Raw genomic sequence first — 28,000 nt, forward strand, 5'->3', positions numbered from 1 at the left:
TCCATTGGGTGTAAGCCTCCTTTTTAGCAAGGAGACATTCCCGGATGCTTTTGGTGAGCCATGGAGGCTTGCGTGCTCTCCTGCTCTCTTTGATCCTCATTGGGATTACCTTCCTTTGGGCTTGGAGGATCGTCTCCTTGGACACCTGGATCCCCTCCCCTCCGGGACCTCAGCGCTCCTCCAACTGTCCTCCTTAAGTTTGCCCTCCTAAAATCTAGGGCCGCTGCTTTAAATCTAGGGCCACTGTCTTTCACACAGCGAAGTGAAGTGAAGGCTGTCTTCCACTTTAACTGGTACCCACAGCTTCTTGAGTATAGTTTTTATCATAATTCTACATTTTGGTCTGTTCTGTTTTCTAGGACCAACAGCATATTCACAGAAACAGGAAGCAGTACACTGGCTACTCCCAATGCCTTTTGCCACTTGCTTCGGTATATGAAGTCAACTATAATACTGCTATATACACCACACCTTGAGTGCCTCCCCTCTTCCTTCTAAAGCTGGTCTACTATTCCTTTTCTTGGTTCCTAATCCAATCTTCCTTGAGAAAAAGGACCAGGAAAAAGACTGATGTATTTCCTTCAATTTTTCAAACATTGAGGCTAAGTGATATTGCAAACTAATGTCCTATGGTTTCCAGCACTTTTTACATTTCCAATGGATAGTAAAAAAAATGTGCCTCACAAATTCAAAGACTAAAAGCAGCATGAACTAGCTAGTTCTTAAATGCACCTGAACAGATTTCCTGGAAAGGGACCAGGGCCTACTAACCCATCTCTTAACAGTTCATAACTAACTGCATTTGAAATCCTATTTTACTACCAACACCCTCATTTAAGGAGTCCTTCCTTTCCCTGTGTCAGTTCTACAAGTTACTTCTTAACAGACATTTTCCTTTAAGTTTTTCAAACCAGTGTTATTTACAGACTGATGCAAGCCTACTGCACGTTAGCAACAACACTTTAAACTGATGAGAAACTATTAAACATAAAGCCAGTGGTCTCTGAAATCTTTGCAACTCAACCCACTTAAACAGTTGACAAACTGACACCAATTAAAATTTACCTTTTCTGCAATTCCTCTAGCTTCCACATTATATCTGGTTCCTTTGTCATAATTTCACAGTTGGAAGGACATTCTGAAAGATACTGAAGTGCCTGCAAAAGGGGGAAATCATTTAAAAATAGATGGCTTTCAGTCAAGATCTGATATGTAACAGTGGCAACATGAACTGTGCTAACTGTTCTTTATAGCATGAAATTGGAAGATCCAGTTAGCCTGTAGCTCTGCCACCTTGGAAATTAAGTTCCACTAACCAACTAGGAACATGCTTTTGCAGGAGGTCAAGTCTTTTACAACGTTCTTGTTCAAACATTAGATCAAATAAGCTTCACAAAGCTTGAGGGCTCTACTGAATCTCTTCAATGTGTACCTGTAAAATTAAGAACCTGATCTGTTTCCCAGCGATTCGTTTCTCAACCAAGATCTTAATAGTAGGTAAGAATCAAAATAGAGGATATTCAATATAACAAATGTCTTAGTGACTAATGGACACAAGTTAAACAAGTGATTCTTAGCATAACAATGGTGGAAATATCACTGTTGGTCCCCTTTGAGCAAAACGCAGGAAAAAGTTGTGTGTGGAATTAGAGACAATATATTGGCTCAGTGAGCATGGAAAAAATCTAAAATGAGACAAAAAGACATACAAAAAACTAGAACTCTTGGTTCCAAAATGATACCTTTTATTAGACCAACTGGAAAATGGCAAGAAAATTGTCCTTTTCTGCAAGCTTTCGGGATCAAAGTCCCTTTGGCAGGTTCTGGGAAAAGTGTAGATGGTACAAGATGGTAAAAGGTCCCCATAGGTAGGAAATAAACTTCATTCTTGCACAGAGGGGGGGCTGCAGGTGGAAGTCTGTCCCTCTGGGTCCATGAGTGTCTTTGTGAGCTGTGTTGAGTAGCTCTTTGATGTGTTGATCAGGTAGAATTCCTTCCCTGGTGGTGTCAGATGGCAGGCAGGGAGGCAAAAATACTTCCTTGTTGTTCTGCAATGAAGTTTAAAATCCAAAATCGGCTGAAATTACCATCTTGTACCATCTACGCTTTCCCCTGACAAAGGGACTTCAATCCCAAAAGCTTGCAGAAAAGAACAATTTTCTTGCCATTTTCCAGTTGGTCTAATAAAAGGTATCATTTTGGAACCAAGAGTTCTTGTTTTTTGTATGTCTTTTTGTCTCAGACCAACACGGTTACCAAGTACACCCCTCAAACAAGATAACACTTTTACAAAATGACCTGCAAGTTACAGGTACCACCACTGATATAGATCCTTATATTTTTATCCCAGTACAATTGCATCTATTAACCACGTAGACTTTTTTTACTATTTGTGGATTGTTTGGGTGACTAGCTAGCAGTGCTTTTAATAGGGCCAGTCAAATTGCAACTGTTTAAAAAATGTTTACTTAGTACAGGTAACATTTTAACATTGCTAAAAAGGCCTCTTCAGTTTGCTTTTATTTTCCAGAGGAGATCATCAGGAAAAGCAGCACAAGCACTTGAAATACAAGACACTGGAGGGGGAAATTACAAGTGTACACCAGTAACTACCATGGAATCTGAACCTGATTGAAGTAGTATGATCTCTAACTAGATTGGTCTTTTAAAAGTCCATTTAAGAAACTACTAAATAGGATATCTTAAAGAGACCCTGGCAGCTCAAACCAGCCTTCTTACAACCTTGGCTTTGCAGGTTTCAGAAGTAGTTTGAATAGAGGAATCTAACCTCTTGTTAAAAGACATCATAGTTAATACACACCTTGTGTGACTTGAGGTGATATGCTCTTAGAATCAGAAGACACTGTGTTTTCCCAGGAAGTTTTAAATCTGCTGCTCTTATGAATAAAACTATAAGGTTGTAGTGAGGCCTAGTGTTCTCTTGCAGCACTGCACTGTGCTATTTTTAGCTGACATTTACTAGATCAGCTCCATTACCAAAAGTGTGTGTAGTTTTTTGTTTTGTTTTTTTTCAGAGCAGGATTCAAACTCTATGAAAACAGGAAAGGAGCACTCCTCTACCTAAGAGAGGCTCTAAGCTTCTTACATTTTTCACTCCTTCGGTCAGGCAGGATTTACATTTGATTACAGGATTAACAGTTTACTAAATATTGGGATTGATTTGAATTAAAGAAACCAAGAGTTTTAACAAAAGCAAGAATTACCTGAAGAGCTAAATATACAACTTCTGTGTTAGGATGGTCCAGAAACAGGATGAGGCCAGAAAGACATCCTTTGTCTTTCACAATTGTTTCTCTATTCCCTGGGTCTGAAGACAGATTCCTCAATTGGTTTGCTACAGCCAGAGCATCCATTCTTGTGGTAGCTGTAAGAGGGACAATATTTCCTACTACAGTTAACAGGAACCAATTTTTAATGCTTTTTGTGAGTGCATAGAATATGAAAGCATCCTCAAACAAAGCTATTGCTTCTTTTGTCTTAAGTACATAATAGGATAGGGGTGGGTAAAACATGGCCTGTAGGCTGGCTCTGGCCTACAGAGGGACTGCAGCTATCACTGGTGCCCAGGTGCTGTCTGGCCCATAGCATATCCCACTGTCCCTGGGGTGCAGTGAGGCTAGCACAGCTCTGCAGCTGGACTCCAGTTCTATGCAGCAGCTTCTTCTGGCTCTTGTTGGCCCCAGCTCCAGCCCCAAGACAACTAGCAGGGACACATGCGTGCAGCCCTGGCACTGGCCTCAGCCTACTCTGGACTCACCCTGGCTAGAGCAGATCAGCTCTGGACCAGCCGAGACCTGAGTAGGGTGAGTCCAGAGCCAGTTGCTGCTGGGCACTAGTGGTGGGAAGGAGCTGCAGGGCATATGGGCTCTGGGAGGGCGGAGGGGATGTGCAGACCAGCCTGCAGCAGCTCCCAGAAACTGGCTCGTGGGCTCAAATAATTCCTGGCCCCTGTAAAAGAACTAAGGATCCTGCTATACATTCAAATTAAAGCTGGATAGGAACCAGCTCTTAGAGTTGGTACACATTTTCAGGCACTCACTTTAAAGCCACTTGGCTCTTTTCAGACCTGGACAGTCATTTTTATTGTGAGATAATTACTTTGCATGTGTGACTCGTCTAAATTTATTGTATGAACAACCAGGTCATCGCATCATATACATGACACACAGCAGGGGCCTAAGACTTCAAACTTTCAACCTGACCCTTAACATGACAGAAATCCTTGAAACCAGAAGTGGCAGTCCGCTGGACACAGGTGAAACCAAGTGTGCAGAGCATCAAGCTATACTTGGCTTCTAGAGACTGCACCTACACCACAGCTTGCATTTGGGAAGCCAGGTGCAGAACTGTCCTCTGCAGGCTGCGCCACACATCGTTTATTCACGGATGGTTTAGGCAAGCCATGCACAATCTTTGAAAAAACGACTGTGCTCAGCAATCAGGACAAGGGTTACCACATGTCCAGCTGTTCCCAGACACTTTGGGGCCTCCCATCTTTAACCTGGTGGTTTTTTTGAAATATCAACAAACATCTGGGATTTTGCTTTGCTCGGCATCCAGGTTTTTCCTGGTGGAAGCATGGTGCCCAGGCATCGGGGCTGCTGCAGAGAAGGAGACAACTGCCCCTCTGGGGGGGGGGGCCTTTGGGAGACACGCTAGGGTGGGTGCCTGGGCTTACAAGGGTGGAACAGCCTGGAGGCACTGCAGGACTCGGGGGAGCAGGTCGAACGAAAAGCACAGGTAGGGCTGGGGGGGGACTGTGGTTTGAGAGTGAGGGACAGGGATAGGGCACAGGCATGTCAGTGCCCTCTCCCCAAGTGTCCTCGTATTTGAAAGGAAACATGGCAGGAGCATTCTGCTTTCTGCAATCCATCTCGCTCTCTCGTGCGCACACACACGCGCACCCCCGGGGTCTGGCCGGGGCGCTGCTCACCCCCCACGCCTCCCCACGCGGCTCCAGCTGACGTTAGCGAGACTCACCCCAAACCCCGAGTTCGAAAGCAGCCGGCTCCCGTCGGCCCCCGCGAGCGCTACTGCGCTCGCTGCTTCCCGATTGGGCGATGCGTGGGGCCCGCCCTTTGTGACATTGCCCAATCAGTTTGGCGCAGCGCCGCTTCGAATTCGGTGCCCCCAGTCGCCTGGCCGAGGGGTGGGGGAGTTTGCAGCCGCCCGCGAACCCCGGGGGCCCGAGCCCGAGGAGGGGGCTCTCGCGGGCCACACGCACAGGTGAAGCCCCCAGCGCGCGGCGTGACGTAGGGCGGGGCGGGTGGCGCGGGGAGCCCGGGCGTTGCGGGTGCGTGGCGCGGCGCGGCGGTTAATTCCAATGAGCCGCGGGGGCTTCTTGTCTCGCAGCGCCTGGCGCCTGCGTATGCCCTGGGCTCCGCGCAGCTACTTCCCGTCCGCTGTACCATAATTATCCAACCAAGTGATTTGTCCGATCATTTCAACCCTGGAATGGCGTATGATAGTTAACGCCGTAGGGGTCAAAATGTCCCCTCAGCCAGGAAATAAAAACCACAAAAAACAAACCAAAAAAAAGCGAGCTTGCAAATAAAGAATTGTTTTGCAGCTATCTAATAATAATAGGTGTCATCTCTATCCCACTGACTGCCTTTGCTTTTTAGACCAACACGTCTATAACCTTTATCCCCAAAACACAATAATTTTTGAGGCAGTTAACTGGTGCAGCCAAACCCAAACCGCTCTTAAGGGGTGTTAACTGGTTTGCTGTTGGCACTTCCTAATGATTGCTTGCCTTGAAATAAAGAAATGCTTCAATTTGGACCCAGTTCTCACTTGCTGGCTGGAGAGTTAAAGTGAGGAATATAGAGTAAATAAGAAGACCACTTATTTGCAAACTTCCTTTTTTTTAATGTGCAATAGGTTTTTTTCCGAAAATATGATAGTTTGAGCTTCCTGTATGACTATTTTGTATTTAAGACTTGGCAATGCAGGCCTGTGTCCCTAGCCTGGTAGCCCCTGGGAAGGGTAGGAGCTGTCCTAGGCAGCAGCCCATTGCACCAAACGGGCCGTGGTTGAGGAAAGCAGATGAGATGCTGAAAGTGCCAGTCTCCACAGGGGTGAACGGGTGTGCCCTTGTGCCTGTTGCTAGTAGCCTGAAGCAACAGCTGTCTCTGCAGGCAGTGCTGTTTCATAGCAGGACGCCACACCAGAGCTGCCCACACTCTCTTGCTGCTCCTGGGTTTGAGGGGCCTGGTCCTGAGCCTCACAAGCATGCATGCAAACAGTCAGGCCCTTCAAGCCTGGGGAGCACCTTCTTGGCCGCACCCCCTCAGCTATCTATCTCCGGGGCATTGTCCTGCATGTTGATGTTGTGGGACGAGGGGCAGCCACCCCCTCCCCACCCCCCACTTCTAGAGACGTGCCCCTGGCAACCTGTGGTGGGGTTCCCAGAGATCGCTGGGGGCATGTCTCAGCGAGTACGAAACCCTGGCGTTCCTGTTCCCTGCTTCTGGAGGCATGTCCCGGAGATCCCAGGGAGCATCTGTGGAAATGGGGAAAGCAGGGCACTCTGGTGTAGTCTCTGCCAATGGGCGGATTGGAGGTCTCTGCCTTGGGACTACACTGGAGTGTCCTGGCTTTTCCTCCTTCCAGACATAGTCCCCAAAGATTTCCAGGACACATCTCTGGAAGCAAGGAAAGTCTGGGTTTCCTGATCATTGAGAGATTCCCCTGGCTATTTCTGGGAGCCCTGGACATTGCCAAGTGTGTGTCTCAGGAAGTGGAATGCACACGCCAGTGGCAGCCGGTCAATAGGGGGCGGTTGATTGCTGCCCCACCAGTTTCAAAATGACATGATTAAAGATGTCATGATTATGCTGGTCCAATCTCCTAGGCATATGTGCAGTAAGGCATATCCTTACCGCTCCAGTGGTGCGTGAGCAGTGGAAACACTTGACCAGTTTGAATGGATTGTAATGGCTTAGGCAGGCAGTGGGGCACCTGTACTGACACCCCAGTCCAGGTAAAGAGCTGTTGGGAAGAAGGCGGAAAGACAGGGGGCACCACGTACAGAGACATGCACTGGCCCCAAGCAGCCTGCAGAGCAGTTCCAGCAGGTAAGTGGAGGACTGAGGCCCCTGTTGGGAGAGAGCAGGGCAGGGCTGAGAGGCTGCTGCCCAGCCAGGTGGGGCTTGGGGCTGTGGCCACAATGCGTGGATATAGAGCCCCAGCGAGGAGCAGGATGGGGCTGCGGGTGGGTCATCCGGGGATGGGGGTGGGCCGGTTCCTTGCTGCTGTGCACACTCCTGCGCCCCTTCCCTGCCTCCAGATCTGTACCTGGGGCAGGCGCAGGCTGCTGGTTTGAGTTCCCATCCTGCTTCCCTCGGGGCTTCTGGAGCCAGCGGGTGCAACCTGGCGTGGCTGGGCATAGTGGGGCCACACAGCGATTCCTTGCTGCTTCTCACCCCCTTCCCTGCCCAGGCGATCCGCCTGCTGCACCTGTTGCTGCTTTGAGGAGCACAGCCCTGCAGCACTGCCCTCATTGCCTTCATAGATTATAGATAGATTCATAGATTATAGAATCGGAAGGGACCCAATGGATCATCGAGTCCGACCTCCTGCCCTTGGCAGGAAAGAGGACCGAGTTCAGATGACCCCAGCCAGGTGATTGTCAAGCCTCCTCTTGAAGACCTCCAAGTTAGGTGACAGCACCACCTCTCTTGGAAGCCCATTCCAGACTCTGGCCACCCTTATTGTAACACATTTCTTTCTAATGTCTAACTTAAATCTACTCCCCACTAGTTTGTACCCATTATTCCTAGTTACTCCCTGGAAGACAGCACATCCCCAATTCCCTGCTGTCCTCCCCTGATAAATGTATAGGTGGCTACAAGGTCACCCCTCAGCCGTCTCTTGTATGGGCTGAAGAGATCCAGATCTCTCAACCTCTCCTTATAGGGTCTTTCACGGAGACCACTAATCATGCAAGTGGCCCTCCTCTGAACCCTTTCCAGATCCTCCGTGTCCCTTTTGAAATGCGGCGCCCAAAACTGGACGCAGTACTCCAACTGCAGCTTGACTAGTGCCACAGAGGGGGAGCATCACCTCCCTCCATCTGTTGGTCATGCATCTGCTAATACACAACAAGGTGTGATTGGCTTTGTTGATGGCCTTGTTGCACTGCTGTCTCATGTTCATCTTGGAGTCAACTATGACTCCAAGATCTCTCTCAGCTGCTGAGGAGGACATCCCCCAACCTGTAGGTGTGCTGGGGATTCCTCCTTCCTAGGTGGAGTACCTTGCATTTATCTTTGTTGAATTGCATCCTGTTACATTCCGCCCATTGATCTAACCTGTCCAGGTTGGCCTGTAACTGCTCCCTGCCCTCTGATGTATTAACTTTGCCTCATAATTTGGTGTCATCTGCGAACTTGGAGAGGGTGCTCAACACACCCTTGTCCAAATCACTGATGAAGATATTAAATAATACCGGCCCAAGGACCGAACCCTGTGGGACGCTACTGCCCACTTCCTTCTAGGATGAAAATGACCCATCAACCACCACTCTCTGGTTGTGGTCCCTAAGCCAGTTAGCCACCCACCTGACCGTGTAGATGTCTACTCCACAGCCCATTAGCTTCCCTAACGGGAGCCTGTGGGAGTAGGGGTAGGTATCATTTACTTAGACTTCAGGAAGGCCTTTGATACAGTATCTCACCCCATACTGGTGAACAAATTAAGAGGCTGTGACTTAGATGATTACACAGTCCGGTGGGTGGCAAATTGGCTAGAGGGTCGTACCCAGAGAGTGGTGGTGGGCGGGTCGGTATTGACCTGGAAGGACGTGGGCAGTGGGGTCCCGCAGGGCTCGGTCCTTGGACCAATACTCTTCAATGTCTTCATCAGTGACTTGGACGAGGGAACGAAGTGTACTTTGTCTAAGTTTGATGATAGTGGGGAGAAGTGGATAATAGTGGGGAGAAGTGGACACACCGGAGGGCAGGAAACAACTACAGGCAGACCTGGACATGTTGGACAAATGGGCAGAAAACAATAGAATGCGATTTAACAAGGAGAAATGCAAAGTGCTGCACCTAGAGAGGAAAAAAACACCTACTGCTAGAAAATGACTTGCTTGGCAGCATGGAAGCGGAAAGGGATCTCGGAGTCCTAATGGCACTTTATCGTGCATCAGCAGATGCATGAGAAACAGAACCAAAGAGGTGATGCTTCCCTTCTATCGGGTGCTGGTCAGACCGCAGTTGGAATACCGTGTCCAGTTTTTGGTGCCACACTTTAAGAGGGATGTAGATAACCTGGAGAGGGTCCAGAGAAGGGCCACTCAGACGGTCAAGGGCTTGCAGGCCAAGCCCTAAGAGGAGAGACTAGGGCACCTGGAACTCTTCAGCCTCCGCAAGAGAAGGTTGAGAGGCGACCTTGCAGCTGCCTATAAATTCATCATGGGGGCACAGAAGGGAATTGGTGAGGCTCTACAGAGGTTACAAGGCCCCTGGAGGTTACAAGAAATAATGGCCATAATTTAGCAGAGAGCAGATTTAGACTGGACATTAGGAAGAACTTCTTCACAGTTACAGTGGCCAAAATCTGGAATGGGCTCACAAGGGAGGTGGTGCTCTCCCCTACCACTACCCTCTTCAAGAGGAGGTTAGTTAGGCATCTGCCTGGGGTCATCTGAACCCACCACTCTTTCGTGCCTGTGCAGGGGGTCAGACTCAATGATCTATTGAGGTCCCTTCCGACCCTAACATCTATGAATTTATGAGAACAGGATGTGAAACTGTGTCGAAGGCCTGCCTAAAATCCAGGTAGATGACATCGGCCTCTGCTCCTGTGTCAAGGCAGTGTGTGACCTGGTCATAAAAGGCTGTAAAGTTTGTCAGGCAGGATCTACCTGGGACAGACCTGTGCTGGTTTCCATTCACAATACGCTCTGATGATTTTTTCTAGTATTTTCCCAGGGATAGAGGTAAGACTGACTGGCCTAAAGTTACCCGGCTTCTCCCTTCTCCCCTTCTTAAAAATCAGCGCCACATTGGCCTTTTTCCAGTCCTCAGGGACCTGCCCGCGCAGGTTTGTGTTGCCGGGGCAGCAGGAGGGTGAGAAGCAGTGAGGAGGAAGTTTTCCGCCCAGCTCTTCTGCTCCCTGCAGCACTGGGTTGTGGAGGGAAAAGCAAGGCGGTGGGTTGCTCCACCCACCCCACCTGCCTCACAGTTCACCAGTTGTGCCTGGCACATGCACTTCACACACACACACTTTACAGACTCACACTTCACACACAATTTACACCTTGTCTCACAAGATCAACGTGTAGGACAGCGGGTGACATTTTTCACCCAATGAAGCACATCAGCTGTACTGAGACACACCTGGCTTTTTGGTGTTTCTATCCTAAGATAACATCCTGCCTCACCTTCATTCTGTACTACCTTTTGGTTAAAAGCAAGCAGGCAATTGCCTCCCCTCCCCAATATGGTTGGATAGAGTAAAAGCAAAGCTCTGCCCTGGGATACCTACAGGCTGCTGGTCCCTGATCCTAGTACAGTTTTCATTATCTTGCACAACTGATGTAAATTATATCGAGGCATGCATTTGTCCAGGGCCAAAGATTAATTGCATTGTTGTTAAGACTAATTTGGGGCTTTATATCCAGGTTGTAGCCGTATTGGTCTCAAGACAAAAGCAATCAGGGCTTATGGTAGAAGTGAGATCTTTAATCTAGTTGGTCTAATACAAAATATCATCTGTACCATGAGTCCTGATTGCTTGGGGCTTTATAGTGATTTACAAGGGTACCACATTTAAAATTTTAATTGTATGTGTTTTAATAAACCTAACAGTAGAAAATATTGTAAAATAAGACCCCTTTAGATACATTGTAATACCCTTCATTCCATAATAGGGTGAGAGTGTTGCAGCTTTGATGGTCCAGGAAATATGCAAGAAACAATATTTTTTTCGTAATGTCTTTGTGTAGTTGCGCGGTCCAGTAAATGATATTGCCAAAACCTCTTGCCTCTAGTTTTAAGTAAGACTTAATAATTTTTAATTGATAATAAACCCAATGAATCTTTCTTTCAGATACCTTTACAGAGATGTCCCTTAATTACACCCAGATCCATATAAGTAGTTGAATGCTCTAGTTTTTAGCTCTTGTTAATTTTAAAAGGTGACGTGGATCAGGGGGTTAGAGGAGCTGTAGTACATTTAAGGGACTAGCGCTTTAATGTTCAGGTTCTTCAGCTGCTTTCTGAGGCTTGAGTCTATTTTAAATTGAATGTTAAAAACAGGAGTGAATTTGGGTTTGTGATGTATTTGTTTGGGGTTTTCCTTCTTTTCTTTTTCAGTTTTGTAGTGATGACTTCTTATATTTGCAGTTCTAGAATAGGTATTCTCAATTCTTCCAGGGTACATATAAGACTAATGCTTGAATTCTAAAACTACTCTGTAAATGGCTCTGCTGCTGAATTTCCTAAGACAACTGCTAGAATACTTTGGCTTACCAGCTGATGAGGTAAGAATATATGATATAAAGGGTATCTTTTTATTTTGTGGGTGTTCTATTAAAATGGAATTCAGATTAATAAGAATTTCAAGCAATTCAAGTTCTGCCATTTAGTTGACTGTTATCTTTAAACTCCTCTAGTCAAAATTACTAAAGAGCTATACCATTCATTCATCCACAGTCCCTCAAACCTGTCACTATTGATAAGATAAAAGATTTGCCTGTACTGACTTAATTATACCCAAGTATCTGTATCCAAGCAGAGTTTTATTGGTATAACTATATTCATATACAATGTAGTTTTACATATATACAATAAAAGCTGTGTTAACCGGCACTTTATTAACTGGCATGCTCTATTAACCGGCACGCTGGTTGATGCCAGGCGACGTGGCAAAAAGGAAACCAGAAGTGGGACTTCCGGTTTTGTTGAATCCCACAGCCCCGGGGGAAACCAGCCTGTGTGGGGTAAAGCAGCCTGCGCGGAGGCCCCTCTCCCTTTTCCCCGGCATGCCAGCGGAGGGGTGGCATGGTTAATCTGAGATGTGGCTGTCCTGGACACGGCGGGAGGGGCGTCTTTGCCTGACCAGGCAAAGTTGCTTCTCAGATAACTGGCACTCCCCATTTCCTATGGGTGCTGGATAACGGAGCTTTTGCTGTAATTATGGTTGTTTAAATACATGTACATTTAATAATTTAACCTATTTTTATATACTTCACCTTCAGGTATCAGCTAGTATGTAAAAATTTGCCAATAGCAATGAGTTGATTCTGCTAGAGACCTTGAAAATGAGGCACAGAGTGCACACATTCCAGTGGATTTCAATAAGAACTGCAGGGGCTTACCACCTCAATGTTAGGACAATAGACCCAAGAAAATCTACATCATTTCAGCTCTTGCTAGTTTGCCCTATGCTGAATATTTCCAGTAGCACCACAAATCACAGTTGTAAAAAATGCTAAGCACCTGTAAGTTCTTTTCAAATCTGCCCAAATTTAGATCACAATATTTGTATCATTGTATGTTCCACACTGGTGGGACTTCAACTTTAGAAAAATGCTAGTGTAGATATAACCATACTAAGAAATTTTGTTTTTGTGTGCGTTTTACACATCCTTAAAGTTCTCCCGTCTTCTCTTTTGGCAGGCCATGCCTCTGTGGGTAGCTTGTCTAGACCGTGCCAGAATCAGCCATCTGATTGACACCTGTTTTCCTCCAACATCCTTTTCAAGGAGGTATTTCCATCATATGCATACTATCATCAGGGAATATCAGTTGAAGGTATCTTAAATGTCTTAAGTTATTTTTCTTGTTGCCTCATCCCCCTTCACACTGTTGTTAGTAGTTTATATGTATCCAAGAATAGGCTATATTGACCCATTTAACACTGGGGTCTGCAACCTATGGTCTTTGGGTTGGAGTTGACTCAAGGAACCATTGCATCTGGCTCGTGAATATGGGCACTCTGCTCATGCCTCCACAGGCAGAAGTGCCCGCTCTAGGTGGGCCTTAGGATCCACCCTCCACTCTGAGGTGAGTCACTCTAGCCTGCACCAGGAAAGGTTGCCTACTACTAACTTGATGGGGTTCTGTCCAAACCTTTTCTTCAACAGACTTTCCAAGATAACCCCCAAGCTAGGATGTTTGGTTATTCTTCTTCCTTTGGCTTTCATGTTATTCTTAGGGTATGGACAAGTGTAGGCTCAGAGTGATTTCAAAAGGATGGAGGGAGCTGCTGCCCAGGAGTATGCAGCAGCTGTTACTGTTACGTGTGTATGATCCTGCAATGATACAAGTGAACTAAATGGCCCTAACTTCCATCCTGGCGGAAGCAGGTTTAAAGTTGGAGTGGTTTTGCTACACTTGTATTGCTACCAGCTCATTTACACACAACAATTATAGCTGTAGCACCCTCTCCTCTTTTGAAGCTGCTCCAAGTGGATGTTTGCCCATACCCTTAGAATGCATCTGTCATAATATATTGTCTTTATCTCCAGCACCTGGGAGCTGTGGAATCAGGTCTGAAAGTGAAATGCTCTTCAGGCCATTTCTAAATATTGATTTTGTTATGGAATCAAAAAGTGTTGGTGGGCCAATCTAGTATGTAAAATTCAGATCATATGTGGCATTATTTTGTGAATTTGAAAATTTCACTTTTAAGATCTTTTGATTTAGACTGTCAGATTTCTTTCTTTTGCTTTAGGTTATATTGGTTTGGCAAAAAAAGGAGTATGGATCTACTCGAAGCATTGTTCGTAAGCTTGGGACAATTCTCTCTTTACAACCTTGTCCAAGACCTCACTTGCAGGTAAGTGGGTTATTGCTGTACTAATCTTCTGCTTTCTTAAATAATTCAGTGTTAAGTGAAATAATAGCTTTTCTGGTCTTGACCATGGTGTATTGCATCTTTCTGTTCACTGTCTTTTCATTTAACTGAATCTATCGTTTAGATTTAGATCATTTAGTCTAGTCCATGGAGCTGTCATCTGGCCATTGGATTGCACACAGGTCCAGATATTTAGCTGCAGGGGAGTGGTGGCAGCATTAATTATCATCATAAATGCTAGTCATGACAATAAATACAACCACCAGTGCATGGCTTGGTCTATGGCCCCAGCACCACTTACATGGCCTGCAGGGCTGGTTTGGTTGAGCACCACTGATTAAAGCTAAATTTTAGTCATGCATCACAACTTCTTTTTTTTGTTGTCGTTTTTTTTTTTCCAGCTGGTTCAAGATATGCTTCCCTTGGATTATGATGCGCAAAGTACAACTCCAACTCTTGTAGTTCCATCTCTGGGTGATATCTTGTGGGTGGCAAATGATGAGGGACAAGCTTCTACTAGATTTAGGCAAGTAAAGCCTTTGTACTTTTGTTGGAAATGATGTGTTGGGCCCATAACCTTTGGTACTGAGAATTTTCTGACTCTGACTGAGCATTCGAAGGTAGTGCTTCCTTTATTTTTCAGTGGTGCTTACCTATCCTTTGCTTAACACTTTATGGCATGCACCTATTCAGAATTGTTTTATTTTGCGGTTTTGCCTCCTCTTTCTGTCCACATATCTGTTTCATTCGCTAAAGCTTTGTAGAGATATGTGGAAACCCGATAATCAAACACTCCCATGAGATTATCCTTTTCTACCTCACTTTAGGTAATAAAGACCTTTAAAGCTGAGGCAAAAATGTTGAAGGATCCCTGTTAACTTAAAATACAGGTTTTTTGGGCCACTATTGTTACAAGTAAATCTCTGAGATTATTATGGCTGCCAGGGAAATGAAGTTTATCTAGTCTTAAAGTTTATTTTGTGTATAGTCTGTTTGAAGATTTTCTTTAATTTAATTTCCTCTACTTTTACAAAAGGAAAATATGATTGTACAATGACAAATTATGAGGACTTTTAGTGCAGGTGTTGTTTATGTAGTTACTTTTAATTCCAAAAAACGCTGTTGGCTCTGGCCCTTTATATGATTCCTCCAAGCTCACTTAGGGACTGGGTGTGCCTAAATGAAGATTAGAAGTTCTTACTGCCTTGTGTTCTCAGGTCGCTGCCTATACCTCAGTTAAAACTTAGCATCTGCAAACCTAGTTTATATTGGCATGGATTTGTGTTCTGATTTTGGCCCTCGTTGTTGATGTGAAACTGCAAGAGGCATAGAGTTCAAACCTGCCTGTATTAGGTTAGTGGAAGAATGACTGCATCTTTAATCATCTTTTACCATGCTATTCAAGTTCTTATTGGTCTGTCTTGCTTTCCACAGAAAAGCCTCAATAACTGAAAAACTGAGAGAGAGAAATTGCTAGTTAAGTGGCTTGTCTTTGTGTTTCTTGACTGGTGCTATTCTTGTCATGCTCCAGTTTACCAGTTTATCGTTTTCCCTATTCTGGCTCTGTGGACTGCTCATAGGAAGCACTGCATCCATATTTCCTCCTCATGGGGAAATCTGGTAAGCAAGATCATATATGTCCTAGGAGGACAGGGAAAAGGAAAATAATATTGCATGCTTGGTTGAAGTGAAACAATAAATTCCATGGCATCTTGGTAAATGCTGAGTTTCTTGGCTGTAAAATCTCCTAGGCCCTGGTTGAGGTGAATGAGGCTAATCTCATCTCTCATTTGTTTCAGGTTCTTTGAACATAGGATAATAATAGCTGCATCATTTTACACTTTTATTTGATATTTCAAGCTTATTTCCACAACCATGAAGTTTAGAAATATCATGTTTAAATTTTAAAGCTGAGATTCTATAGCAGCTTTGTGGCAAGGGGCAAGTTCTGCAGTCATGACAAAGATAAGATCCTATGTATTAGGGAACCAGGTGCCCATTTGCTTATTAAAAACTGTAATTGAAAAGTTCCATATAAATTGCTCTCAAAAGTATATTTTGGCAAGGTGGTCACTTTTCTGTAGCCCATCATTTAATAATGTACCTTTTAAGAAAGGAACTTTCCTCTATTTGGTCCCCAACAGTTGAATCCCTCAAAAAAAATCATCCTATACACGTGAAATCCATAGTCCTTTTTTTTTTTTTTAAGCTAATATGATCTGGATGAACTTTGTAAGAGCAAAGTCTTAGGGAAATATGAGTAAAAATTAAGTTTCTTTGTCTCAAATAAAACATGGTCTAGATATTTGGAAATAGTTTCAGTTAGGAGTCGTTGATAGTATCTAGAGACTATGAATGTTTTTAATGAAGAATTAAAGGTGTTGTGTTTCAGTTTTTCATTTGAGGGATATAGGAACATTCTATTAGCACCCAGCAAATTTATCAAAATGTACTGACAATCTTATGGTACTTCTTACATCTGTCCCTGTGCTACATAAGGTTCCTTTTGTTTTGCAGAGTTTGTTAGTTTTCTTGGTAGGAAACTTTCTTCTTCATACAGCCTGATGAGAAGTCACTTGTTTCTGCATTATTGCACTGTTTCTGGTACAAACCCAATTATTTGAGGGATACAGCAAGTGACTTGATAGGACTTAAAAAATGCTTTAAAATGCTTAAAAAGAAATAGTGTAATATAAAAGATTTTTTAGATGGACATCAAAACCTGGTGCTGTTGCCAGTAGTTTATGATCTCAGTTCTTAGTGCTAGTAACAGTGCACTTATCCCAAAAGGTAAAATAATTAAGTTATAAGTAAAACTGTTAGCATTCAGTTGAAGTTTTTAAGTACATTTTTATTCTCTAGGGCTGAATCATGGGGAAAGAAAAAAAGTGCAGTTCACCATAACGTGCCTCCAACTACAGCTTCTATGCCAACTGTTCCAAAGAATAGAGGACAAGACAATTTTGTGAATGAAGAAGCAATAAAAAAAATTTCTGCGCTTGAAGATGAATTAACCCTTCTTCGTGCTCAGATTGCTGCAATTGTTGCAGCACAGGGATCAAGACACGGTAATCAATTAGAGGTGCACCAATAAATACATCAGTCCATATTGTATCAGCACTGATAAAAGGAAAATTGACATTATTGGGAATCAACTTTTTTTTTGGCTGATGTGACTGATAATGTCGCTGAGAAATGCTGTGTGCACGCTCACAGCTGTAGCATCCATGCAACTGGAATGCATCCTGGCAGGTTGGAGAGCAGAGTCTGGTTGGTAAGTTTGTGTGGGGGGGTAGGGGTGTGGAGGAGGGAAGGAGCATGGTGCAGGAGATCGAGGCCCCATGGTGAGGGAGGGAGTGGGACTGGGCCAGAAGCAGGCTCTGCACAACTGGGGCGGGGCACGGGACGAGACGGAGCCGCAGAAGGCTCATCCAGTGGGTGGGAGGGCAGGTCCTGCCACTGCGTGCACCCCCAAGGGAGGCATGGGGAAGCACATGTCCCCCAGATCTGTGCATGGAGTGAGGGCAGGTTGCACACTCAGGGCCAGGGCTGTGTTAGCATCTTCCCAGCAGGGGGGATGAGCTGGAACTGCACTTGGGGCAGACGGCAGCAGCTCTGGGAGGGGAGCTATGGTGAATTTTGAGGTGGCCCAGAACCCCACCAGGAAAAGTTTGGCACAGTTCTGGCCCTGAGTGTGCAGTGGGCAGCCTGCCCTGCCCTGTGCAGATCTGGGGAGCACGTGCCCTCCATGCCTCCCCCCAGAAGTGTGCAGTGGCAGGAGCTGTCCCCTTCCCGCCCCACCCTGGCTGTGCAGCCCCTGCCCCAGCTCCAGCCTCACTCCCTTTCTCACTGTGGGGGTTGTGATCTGTCCCTCCCACACAACCCTTCTTTCCTCCACACCCCTTCTACCCCCACAGACTTACTGGCCAGATGCTGCTTTCCAAGCTGCCAGGCAGCATATCAGCAATTGGATCGGTATAGGCTGATATGGCTGATCAATAATTGGCCATCAGTACCGGCCCAAAACATATTTATCAGTGCACCAATATACAGATTGATTTTTGTCTAAACGTTTCATAAATTAAATTAACAGTATGTTAAGTGTAATGTCTTGTGTCATTTTTCTGATGAATTCAGAATTTTTTTGATGAATTCAGAAATTTATGAATTCACCTTTCTCAGAGTTTCTCTACTTTGCAACTTGTTTGTCATATTCTAGTTGATTTAAATAGTTTTTTGTTCTGAGATATGCATTTAGAATAGGGGTCTTCAACCTGTGGCCCATGGGCCAAATATGACCTTTGGCTCCACATGTTATCTGGCCTTTAGGGCTCCCCATGGGTCTGGAAATTTGGCAACATCAGTGGCCACCACTCCCCTACTGCCAGATTTCCAAACTCATGGAGAACTCCAGGCCTTGCATGCTGGACAATCCATGATCCAATCCCAACACACCAGGGGCAGTGCTGGGCCCCTGGGTCCCAATCCCGGCAGGCGGACTGACCCAGTGCCACTTGTGGCCCACGGTGCCAAAAAGTTGAGTATCACTGATTTAGAATATATGTACCACTGTACTTTCACATGGGAGATATGGTTCATTTCCAGTACCAAATATCATGGATTGCCTATATAGAAACCTTTAATAATAGAGGAAGCTAATAGCAATCCTGTGTCTAAGCTCTCTAATAGTCTGCATTCTAAAATATTCTTGTTACTTTTTCTTTTTTTCACCCCCTCCACTGTTTGCAGTAGGCTTTTATAATTTGGGAGGAAGAAAGTCTTCAGGATAGAGAAGTTCCTCTTCTTTCTTGTGTGAAATTCTGTTGAGGTTTAGATGAATTATACATTTTTCATTGTCATTTCCCTTCTTTTGTACTGGTCAGGAAAAATGTGGCATGCTGCCAAAGTAACTGAACAAAAACATTCTAAGGAAGTGGATCTATGTTTAGCAGCAACAGATAATGCAGTTGATATTTCTAGGAGCTACTGGATCACCAAAGAAGTAGGGAGGATGTGGAAGAGTTGTTTGGACATTGTGTATCTCCACTGTAATGGCGTTTTCTTAATTATATGGTCACATGCTGTTTTTTCCCCTGTGCCACCCAACTTTACTCAGTGTAAAGACACGGTGATACCAGTAGGCAGAATTGAGGTTGCATAAGAAAACCTGAGTTTGTTGCTTCTTAAGGGGATTCGCTTGGAAGCCTAAATAATTTTCCTTAAGTTTTTATTTTTTTGTCATTATTTATAAAAGCACCATAATGACTATGTTCTGTTAGGTGTTTGTCAGACATTTAAGATAGAACAGTCCATTCTAGATCAGAATCTTATATTTATTACAGAGCTACTCTTAACTTGGCTTGGGGTTTTTTTGTTTGTTTTTTGTTCTTATTGTAAAAAAATAACGCTTAATTTTATTATAATAGGTTCAGAAGCCTCAAATACATTTGCCACTCCAGATGAATCTTACCCACTGCCAACAATGACTTCTACACCACTGTCCATCTTGCCAGGTCACTTTGCAATTCCTTCACCTCCACTTCCACCACCCCCACCTCCCTCTGGCTTTGATGTCAGTAATTCGGCAATTGAGCTTATAAAACAACGTCGTGCTGCAAGGAAGACAGCAACAATTATTGATGATACTGAACATCAGAGAAATAAATGTGTCCCTAGTATGATGGATGTTTTGAAGGACCTAAACAAGGTCCAATTGCGAACTGTTGAGAGGTAGGTTGAGGTTAAATGTATATTCAGTAGTAAGACAACAATATGTCAATACCATGTTATTTCAGTAACAACAGATAACACTGAGATAAAAACTTTGGTTTAGGCCAGCTACTTCTGGCAACACTATAAACTGGTAGGTTTTTATTTAAAGGTTTTCTTTGTGATAGCTTTTGAACAGGCAATACTTACCTTACGGAGTGCTAGATCTTTGCTGACTAAAAGTACAAAATGAAAATGTGTTACCTATAAAACAGAACATCACCTAATTTAAAACTGTGTAGGTACATCAGTTGTTTTTTTTCCCCCCCTCAATTGTTTTTCTTTTGAGGTTGGGGCTATCTGGAGTTCACTTATAATAAAATTGGCTGAACATTCAGGGAAACGGATCTGAAAAAATAAACTTTTGGGTTCATTGTAAAGGACATGTCCTTGGGGAAGTATTGGAAAACTAACAGTTAGTACATCCAAAATATACTAGTGCTATCTTTGAAGTTTTCAAAATACAGCATATGTGTGTAACTGAAGATTTTTACTGAAACTAGACTCCAGTTCAACAATACATTTTTAATGTTGTGATTTTTTATGGAAATGTTTGACATGATCACAAAGTGAATAATAATTTAATATCCTGGATTCAGTGCCAGACTGTCATTTGTGATACACCAGAAGTTCAGAAAAAGCGTTTAATTTGTTAAGTAAAAATATACTTTTAAAGAAATAGAATACCTTCTAAATAGGTAGACACTGGAGAAAAACTTGTTTAATATATATAAAAGAATAGCTAAATCCTGTACGTTAAAGTCAATAGTTTTTAATAGTACCAGGATTTTCTTCAAGCATATTTTGATACCGTTCCTTTATTTCAGTTTCATATAAATAATAGGATGAAAATTATTGTGGGTAGATTTTATAACATTAATGGGCTTTGAATGCCTGATTGTATTTATCCAACTCATTGGTGCAAAATGCTATAAACTTTTATTGCTATTTACTACTGCAAACTTTGCCTACAGTCTCTAAGAACAAAGTTTTAGGCTGATTTGAGGTGCTGTTTTGATTCAGCGGAGATTTGGCTCGATTCAGCGGCCAAATCTCCGAATCCAAATTGAATCGGGAGACCCTTTAATCTCTCTGAATTGAATTGGAACCCTCTGAATCGATTCGGAGAGATTTGGTGATTTGGCCACAGACACAGCTTTAAATGTTTTTTCTACATACCTCAAGGTACCAGGCTGCTCGTGAACACCAAGATGGTGGGGCGGATGAAGTGTCCCACGGGAGTGCAGGGGGATCCCAAGAGCTCTTGGCAGTTGACCAGGAAGTGGACCAGAAGCCCTTCTGGTGCACTTCTGGGTCTGCTGCAGAGCGTGGGGGGTCCCATCCCCCCCAGCTTGGTGACTGGTGCCTGTGTCTGAGGGGAGCACCTGGGTCTCCCCTGCGGCTAATCGCCGATCTGGAGGGGTGTGAAGGGGGGTCTGCCTTTGAGCACATGGGGGTGGTCCCCAGTGCTGCTATGGGATGCTCCATCTGCCCCACCATCTCAGCATTCATGAGCCATGCCTGGTATTTTGAGGTATGTAGAAAAAGCATTTAAAGCTGTGTCTGTGGCTGAATCTCTGATTCTCAGAATCAGCATTGAATCTTCAGATTCGGCTGAATCGAACAGGACAGTGATCCAAATCAACTAATCAAATCACTGTCCCCCCAAATCAGGCTGAATCTGAATCAAATACGACCCGCTTCACACACCCCTACTATTTATACCTTTTATCTAATGACTCTAGTGCAAAATTAATTCTATAGGGAATGCCCTCATCACTGGCTATAAAGTCATGTTCACTTCAAGGTCCAATGAATGTCACATTGCTTTGGGCATGGCAACACACATTCAACAGAAGTAGAGTAAGCCTAGTGCCTGGTAGTTAGTGAAGTGTGGTGCCTCCTCAGGTTTCCAGGTGCCTTTAATTCATGCCTGTCACTTCCCAGGCAAATATTTTGGCCCATACAGTCTGTTCTTGAATGAAAGGGCTGTGGCTTCCCTTTTTTTTGTTGCACTCAATTAGGTCAGTGTGCTTTAGCTACAATCTGACAATGCTTGCAGACAATTTTGCTGAGAAAAAAATGTGCCTACAGACTCTAAATTGTTAGGGTGGTGCTTTTTAGGGGTGTGCAAAACAGACTGCATTCAATTCGGACTTGGATTTGGCCTGAATCAGGGACAGTGATTGCATTTGTTGATTTGGATCATGGTCCCTGGTTCGATTTGGCTGAACCCAAATCTGAAGATTCAGTACTGATTTGGAGAATCAGCAATTCGGCCATAGACACAGCTTTAAATGTTTTTTCTACATACCTCGAGGTACAAGGCATGGCTCATGAATGCTGCAATGCTGGGGCAGATGGACTGGAAGTGCTTCTGGTCTACTTCCGGGTCTGCTCCTGAGCGCTCTGGGGACCCCTCTGTGCTCCTGTGGGATGTTCCATCTGACCCAGCCTCACAGCATTCATGAGCTGCCTGGTACCTTGAGGTATGTAGAAAAAACATTTAAAGCTCTGTCGGTGTCCGAATTGCTGAATCTTTCCAAATCGATTTGGAGGGTTCCAATTTGATTCGGGGAGATTAAAGGGTCTCTTGATTCGATTTGGATTTGGAGATTTGGCCACCGAATCAGGCTGAATCTCTGCTGAATTGAATCGGGGACCAAAGCTTCACACAGCCCCTAGTGCTTTTGCCTTTAGGTGCCTGCTCTTGGATGCCTAACTTCTGCCTAAGTTGCACTTTGGGCAGCTAAGTGTGTGCATGTGTATGGGTGTGTGTGTTTATGTGTATGGAGGTTGGAGGAGGAGCAAGTCTATTTATTTATTTACTGACTTATTTCAGTCTGGTCCCAAAGAACTAAGTTGAATAAAGCAATAATAATTTTTCTGAATTTGAATGAGAAGTCATTTGTAAATAGACACTGTTTCCAACTTAAGTTGGGGTATTTGGATATGTACTTGGGACGAAAACAGTCTTTATATCTGTGCTCATCTGGTGCCCTGTTGTTGTTTAAAGAGTTTTTGTTGAAATGTTTTGCAGATGGGGTCTTCTGTGGCCAAAGGGATAACTATTACATTTTGTGGCATTTTTTATAATTGTGATAGAAGTCTTTACTAGGCTTCACAATAATAAAGTCTGTTGTGAAACTTTACATCTTTTTTTTTTTTTTTTACCTCTGGGAGTGTGCATGTAGGCCAGTTTTTTTATTTGTAAAAATTAGATGCATCACAGACCATTTAATGAGCATGAAATCAAGTTTTATTTACTAAAATGCATGTGATAGAATCTGGCAATACAGGTCTCACATTACTGTATTTTGACAATTAAACTGCTTTTATAATTCTATTTTTAGAACCTAAGCACAGTAGTATAATCTAGAATAAAGAAACAATATCAAATACATTTGAAGGATTTAGTTGTGACTTTGAAGCTGATAATTTTTTGTATAATTCTTGGATTTGTTGTATTCTTGTTTGGACTTAGAGTAATTTCTGAACACTATGAGTCATGTTATTTGCAAAATTGTACTTCTATATACTTCCTTTTGTGTCTGAAATAGATATTAGTGGATTCCTGCATGCCTACCCAAGCTGTAGGGAGACATGCTAGGGTAATGGGTGATTTAATATTTTGGCTGTGCTTTGTCTTCTGCTCTGGTAGGTCACCAGGTGGTACTCCTCTTCCTAGGACAAAAAAAAGGCGGAGTTTGCCGTTGGATCCAGTATCTTTACTCACTCGGGCTCTAAAACAGAAATTTGCACATCAAAATTATGATGATGATTCATCAGACAAAGAAAACAGATCTTTTGATGCCTCTCCATTTTCCAGTCCAGAAGCCCCAATGGTATGCTTTATATGTAACCCTCCTCCAAAGCTCCTCCATGCTTGTAATGACCATTTCCTATTATTTACACAAATGAGTTGTGGGCCCTTTGGGTGAATGTTGGTATGGCCTATTCTCTGGAGTAGTAGAAAACTAATCACTAGAGACAAAGACATTGCACCACGGCCGAAAGGGACCTGGATTGACCACCGCACGAACATGAGCCGTCAGTGTGAGGTGGTGGTCAGCAGGGCAAACAACATGCTGGCATGCATCAACCGATGCATCTCGTGTAAAACTAAGGAAGTGATACTCCTGCTCAACACTGGTGAGACCGCAGCTGGAGTACTGCGTCCAGTTCTGGGCACCGCACTTCAATAAGGATGTGGAAAAACTTGATAGGGTCCAGAAAAGAGCCTCCCGTATGATCAGGGAGTTGCAAGGCAAGCCATATGAGGAGAGGCTGAGGGACCTGGGCCTCTTTAGCCTAAAGAAGAGAAGATTGAGAGGGGACTTGATAGCAGCTTACCACTATATCAGGAGTGCATCAGGAGCTCGGTGAACAGCTGTTCACTAGGACACCCCCAGGGAAGGCCAGGACCAATGGATACAAGCTCCTGGAAGGCTGCTTCAGGCTCAATTCCAGGAAAATCTCCTTCACAGTCAGGGTGTCCAGACTGTGGAATAAACTTCCTCCAGAGGTAGTGCAGTCACGTACTCTGGAGTTTATCAAGAGGAGACTAGACAGTCACCTTGCTGGGGTCACTTGACCTCAGTCGTCTTCCTGCTGAGAGACGGGGGGGCTGGATCTGATGATCTGCAAGGTCCCTTCCAGCCCCTAACAATCTATGAATCTATGACATAGCTTGTGAGTGTATTTGACTAACATGGGATGTAGAAAAGATGACAATAGAACTATAGGGGGCCTGTTTTGCTAAAATCTAGAAAGACGGACTAGGTATCTGAATATAATGACCAAAAGCTGACTACTTATTTTTAAAATCTGTGTTAACTTCATGAAGTGAAGTCATAGTATAAATACGAATGCTGTGGTAGTACTGGGAAAGTGTGATTTTAGTGTTTAGTAGGTAACAAACAAATGTAATTTTAAAGGGACAGGACATCTGTCTTTAATCACAGGAGGTAAGTGATTTCTCCACTCAAGTCAACTATCTTTTTTTTTTAACCTAAACTTAAACATATTTATTGTCAGGAGCAAGATAAAAGAGTGAATTCCTCATTTCAAAATGCAAATTAACTGGTTTATGTCTATAGACAGTTTTGCTTATTGACACATTTGATCTTGAACCAAATGAACAAATAATTGAGTTTGCATATGTGACACGTTTAAAGTAATTTTTAGTGAAAAATAACAGTTTCAGCAGCTAGTTCTTACTGTGTTTCATTCGAGAGCAATGTCTGTTCATGTTTAATACTCCCAGAAAAGAAAAATAAGTTAGTAATTACCTTTTAAGCTGTTCATGGAAAAAATCTACAACTTAGTAAGACAACTACAGCCAACTTTAACTAACAATTTCCTTCTTCAAATAAACAATTGAAACTTTGCCCTGAATGTACTCTTCTGGATAGAATTTCTCTTTTATCCAGGAGTTCACTACTTGATACTGAAAGTAAGAAGGGAAAAATTTAAATGTAGAACTAAAATAATCAATGCTACTGTTAAGTAGGGGTGCACCAATAGAGATTTTTGGGGACGATATTGATAGCTGATTTTTAAGGAATCATATTGGCTGATACTGATCCAATTCCCGATACCAGCCTGGCAGCTTGGAGAACTGCATGAAGGTGGGAAGTCTGGTGTGGTGGTAGGAGAGGGGGAAGGGAGGGGTGTGGGGGGGCAGATCAAAGCCCCCATGGTCAGGGAGGAGCGTGACTGGGGCAAGCGCTGTCCAGCTGGGGTGGGACAGGTGTGGGTGGAGCTGTGGTTTGTGGGGGAGAGGGGGAGGCTGCTTCCGCCGCTGTGCACTGCTTGTTTGGGAGCCACTGGTCTGGTGCTCGCTCGCTTGTCTGGTGACTCCCACTGCTACTGCCGCCACTCATCGGGGATGAGGGGGAATGACATGTGCCCCATGATCTGTGTAGGGTGGGGCAGGGCAGGCTGGGAAGAGCCCCGTGCAGCCCTACCCTACCCTGCCCTGCTGTAGATCAGGGGTACATGCCCCCACCATGCCCTCCTGGATCAGTGGCAGGAGCAGTGGCAGGAGCTGCTGGGCAAATGCTGGACCAGTGGCTGCCAAGTGAGTGGCACATAGTGACCCCATAGTGATGGGAGCCACCTCCCGCCCCCTCCCTGCGCCCCAGGGGGGTTGCATCCAGGGTTGGCAACATGTGGCCTGGATCTGACCTACAGAGCCATTGTATATGGAGGTCCTCACCCCTATGATAGGTAGGTGGTGGTAAGAAGCAGCAGCAATATTTGGGTCCTAGTGCTGGCCCCCTTGGATCTGCTGCCAAAAAACATTGCCAACCATTGCCCTACATGATGTTTTGGTTTCGGTAATCTGTTTTTAAGTCTCAGTGAGAGAAATATTATCTACAGGATCCAAAACCTGTTGGTGAAATCTAGAAGTTCCTCTGCAGCCGTCATCATATTGGTGGTTAGCTAGCTGAGTGAAAAGGACTGATGTACTAGTTTTCTAATTATAAGAATTCTCATGGAGACTAGATCCATATTTGCATCTCCTATCATCATTTTTTCTTTTCTGAAGTTTGTAGTGATATGCAGTTTTAATCAAACCATATCCATACTTCTTATATTCAATAAGAAATTCTACAGCAAGGCACTAAACTTAAACACAACTGAGCAAAATTAAATACTATTGCTACAGTCTCAGCAGAATATTATAGTCAGTATAAAAAAATAAAAAGATAAACTGGAACTTGCTACAATAAAATCAGCCACTTAATTCAGAAACTTCAGATGTTTTTCTTTTCGTAAGCAACACAGCCAGTTCAGTGTATTAGAGGGTCATAATTTGAAGGTCACCCGAAACAAGTCGTGTCAAACTGATGGAAAATTGTGGACAAAAATCAGAGAAAAGATGGAAAGAGTTATATTCAGAATCTTACCAGCAGCCAGATCAGCATTAGTTGTTTGTATATGCATGTGACATTTCTGAATTGGTCTGGTCAATTTTTTTCTGTTGCTGGAAAGGCAAGCAAATATTTTAATTTATCTGTATTGAAGTCAGGTACTGAAGAATGAGAGGTGGTTTTTTTAGACTGAAGAGCTTGGCTGCAAGGTTTCTAATTAGAAATGCTATCATGTGTTTGAGGAATAAATGTACTTAAAGTTATTGCTAATGTAATAATTTATTTTCCTTAAGTTGTGGGAAGAGTGCAGCAGCCAGCCCTTCAAATGTCCAGTATCTTTATATTGAAAACTTCCCTTTTGCTATTCAATTATGAGTTGTCTAAAAATATTTATTTAAAATACCTTCTCTTTTAAAGGTTGGACGTCACGTTTTGAAGCCAAATATAAAGAATAACCTTACTGGAGCTAAGGAACTAAAACAGGTGTCAACACTGAAAGCAAGATCACACATTTAACAGGTGCAGCTCTCCTGGGAGAAATGAACTAACACATATACTTTAGAGTGGTGAGACCACTTCAGCAATTTGTTGGAAAACATGTCCCAAGATATAGCAATCCGGAATACTTGGAGCTAGGGCTTGTACAACTACTATTTTCTTTTCATTAGAGTGTCCCAACAGCCAAGATTCTGAAGGTGTTGTTTGCTTTTATAATAAATAAAGCATTTAGCTACATATAGCTACAACGCAGTGTGTTCAAAGCTATGCTATTAGATGCTTGGAGTGGGAAACCTGTGGAAGTAGATCATGTGCAAAAAGACTGTATTTTTCTTGGTATGGAAGCTGAAACATGGCAGCTCAGAAACAATATGACTAGATGAAGAAATTAAGATCAACAGGTTTATACCATGGTAGTCGTTACTTTTCTTTCATCAATCAGATGCAATGTATCCTTGAGTCTCCTTGTTGCTCGCTTAAGCAATTCTGTTTTTATGTGGAATGCTGTTTCCTAATTTATTATGGGTAAATGAAGAAACTTATGTCTCCATAATTTGTAGAGGCAGTTTTTCTTGTTTAAAGTTAGATTTGGGCTTGATGTTCACTGCCTGAAACGTGAGAGTTGTGTTCTGTGTTTAAAGAAGCTCTGGAGAGATTTCTGTTTGCACAAGCATAGTCTAAACACATTATGGAAACTATGCTTTTTTCCCCTTTTGCTTGTTTCTATTTGGTTGACATTTTGTTGTGAGAGCCTATACAATAAATGTTACTTTGTCATTGGTGTGTGTATGATTGTCCTCTACATCCATTCAAACTTTGTTTGTCTCTTCACAGTTCACAAAAAATTGGACAACTTTTATTAAGTTAAATGCATCATCTAAAAGACAGAAAAAAGCAAAAAAGCTTGTTCTGAAATGTGAGAGAGACTTCTGTTGGAACACTTGGGAAGGGGATATCTTATCCATACATTCAATAAGGCCTATATTGTATTTTATCAAGTGTGAGTGATTCCTACTTCTTGT

The 28,000-nt window shown here is 43.5% G+C and overlaps 2 protein-coding genes across 4 annotated transcripts in view; one reads left to right on the top strand and one right to left on the bottom strand.

The window, feature by feature from the left end:
- The window catches only part of LOC109320200 (armadillo repeat-containing protein 1-like), a 12,632-nt gene extending 7,598 nt beyond the window's left edge, over positions 1-5,034 (bottom strand). Inside the window, exons 1-3 of the mRNA XM_019550214.1 lie at positions 5,002-5,034; positions 3,225-3,385; positions 1,066-1,157 (exon numbers count right to left, since the gene is read on the bottom strand). Of these exons, the coding sequence (XP_019405759.1) occupies positions 1,066-1,157; positions 3,225-3,374 (242 nt within the window). The 5' untranslated portion in view covers positions 3,375-3,385; positions 5,002-5,034. The remainder of the gene's footprint in view (positions 1-1,065; positions 1,158-3,224; positions 3,386-5,001) is intronic.
- A 92-nt stretch (positions 5,035-5,126) lies between these two features.
- On the top strand, positions 5,127-27,751 carry MTFR2 (mitochondrial fission regulator 2). Of its 3 annotated transcripts, none has more exons than XM_019550213.1 (9): positions 5,127-5,247; positions 11,379-11,515; positions 12,654-12,788; positions 13,711-13,815; positions 14,235-14,359; positions 16,696-16,901; positions 19,347-19,563; positions 23,264-23,447; positions 26,898-27,751. In XM_019550213.1, the coding sequence occupies exons 2-9, from the start codon at positions 11,453-11,455 to the stop codon at positions 26,994-26,996; spliced, it is 1,134 nt and encodes a 377-aa protein (XP_019405758.1). In that variant the 5' UTR covers positions 5,127-5,247; positions 11,379-11,452; the 3' UTR covers positions 26,997-27,751. The 3 variants fall into 3 exon arrangements, with proteins under 3 accessions (XP_019405758.1, XP_019405755.1, XP_019405756.1); XM_019550210.1 differs by having other exon boundaries at positions 5,128-5,247; positions 19,260-19,563; XM_019550211.1 differs by having other exon boundaries at positions 5,128-5,247; positions 11,409-11,515; positions 19,260-19,563.
- The last annotated feature ends 249 nt before the right edge of the window (positions 27,752-28,000 follow it).

This window comes from Crocodylus porosus, unplaced genomic scaffold, assembly GCF_001723895.1.
Source record: "Crocodylus porosus isolate Cpor-Errol unplaced genomic scaffold, CroPor_comp1, whole genome shotgun sequence".
Lineage (NCBI taxonomy): Eukaryota > Metazoa > Chordata > Crocodylia > Crocodylidae > Crocodylus > Crocodylus porosus.

Excerpts from the sequence above, each read along its gene's own strand:
- MTFR2 (XM_019550210.1), top strand. The coding sequence starts at position 11,453 with ATGGCTCTGCTGCTGAATTTCCTAAGACAACTGCTAGAATACTTTGGC. Across the intron at positions 14,360-16,695 it reads CAAGCTTCTACTAGATTTAG|GGCTGAATCATGGGGAAAGA; the intron begins GCAAGTAAAGCC and ends TTTATTCTCTAG. Across the intron at positions 23,448-26,897 it reads CCAGTCCAGAAGCCCCAATG|GTTGGACGTCACGTTTTGAA; the intron begins GTATGCTTTATA and ends TCTCTTTTAAAG.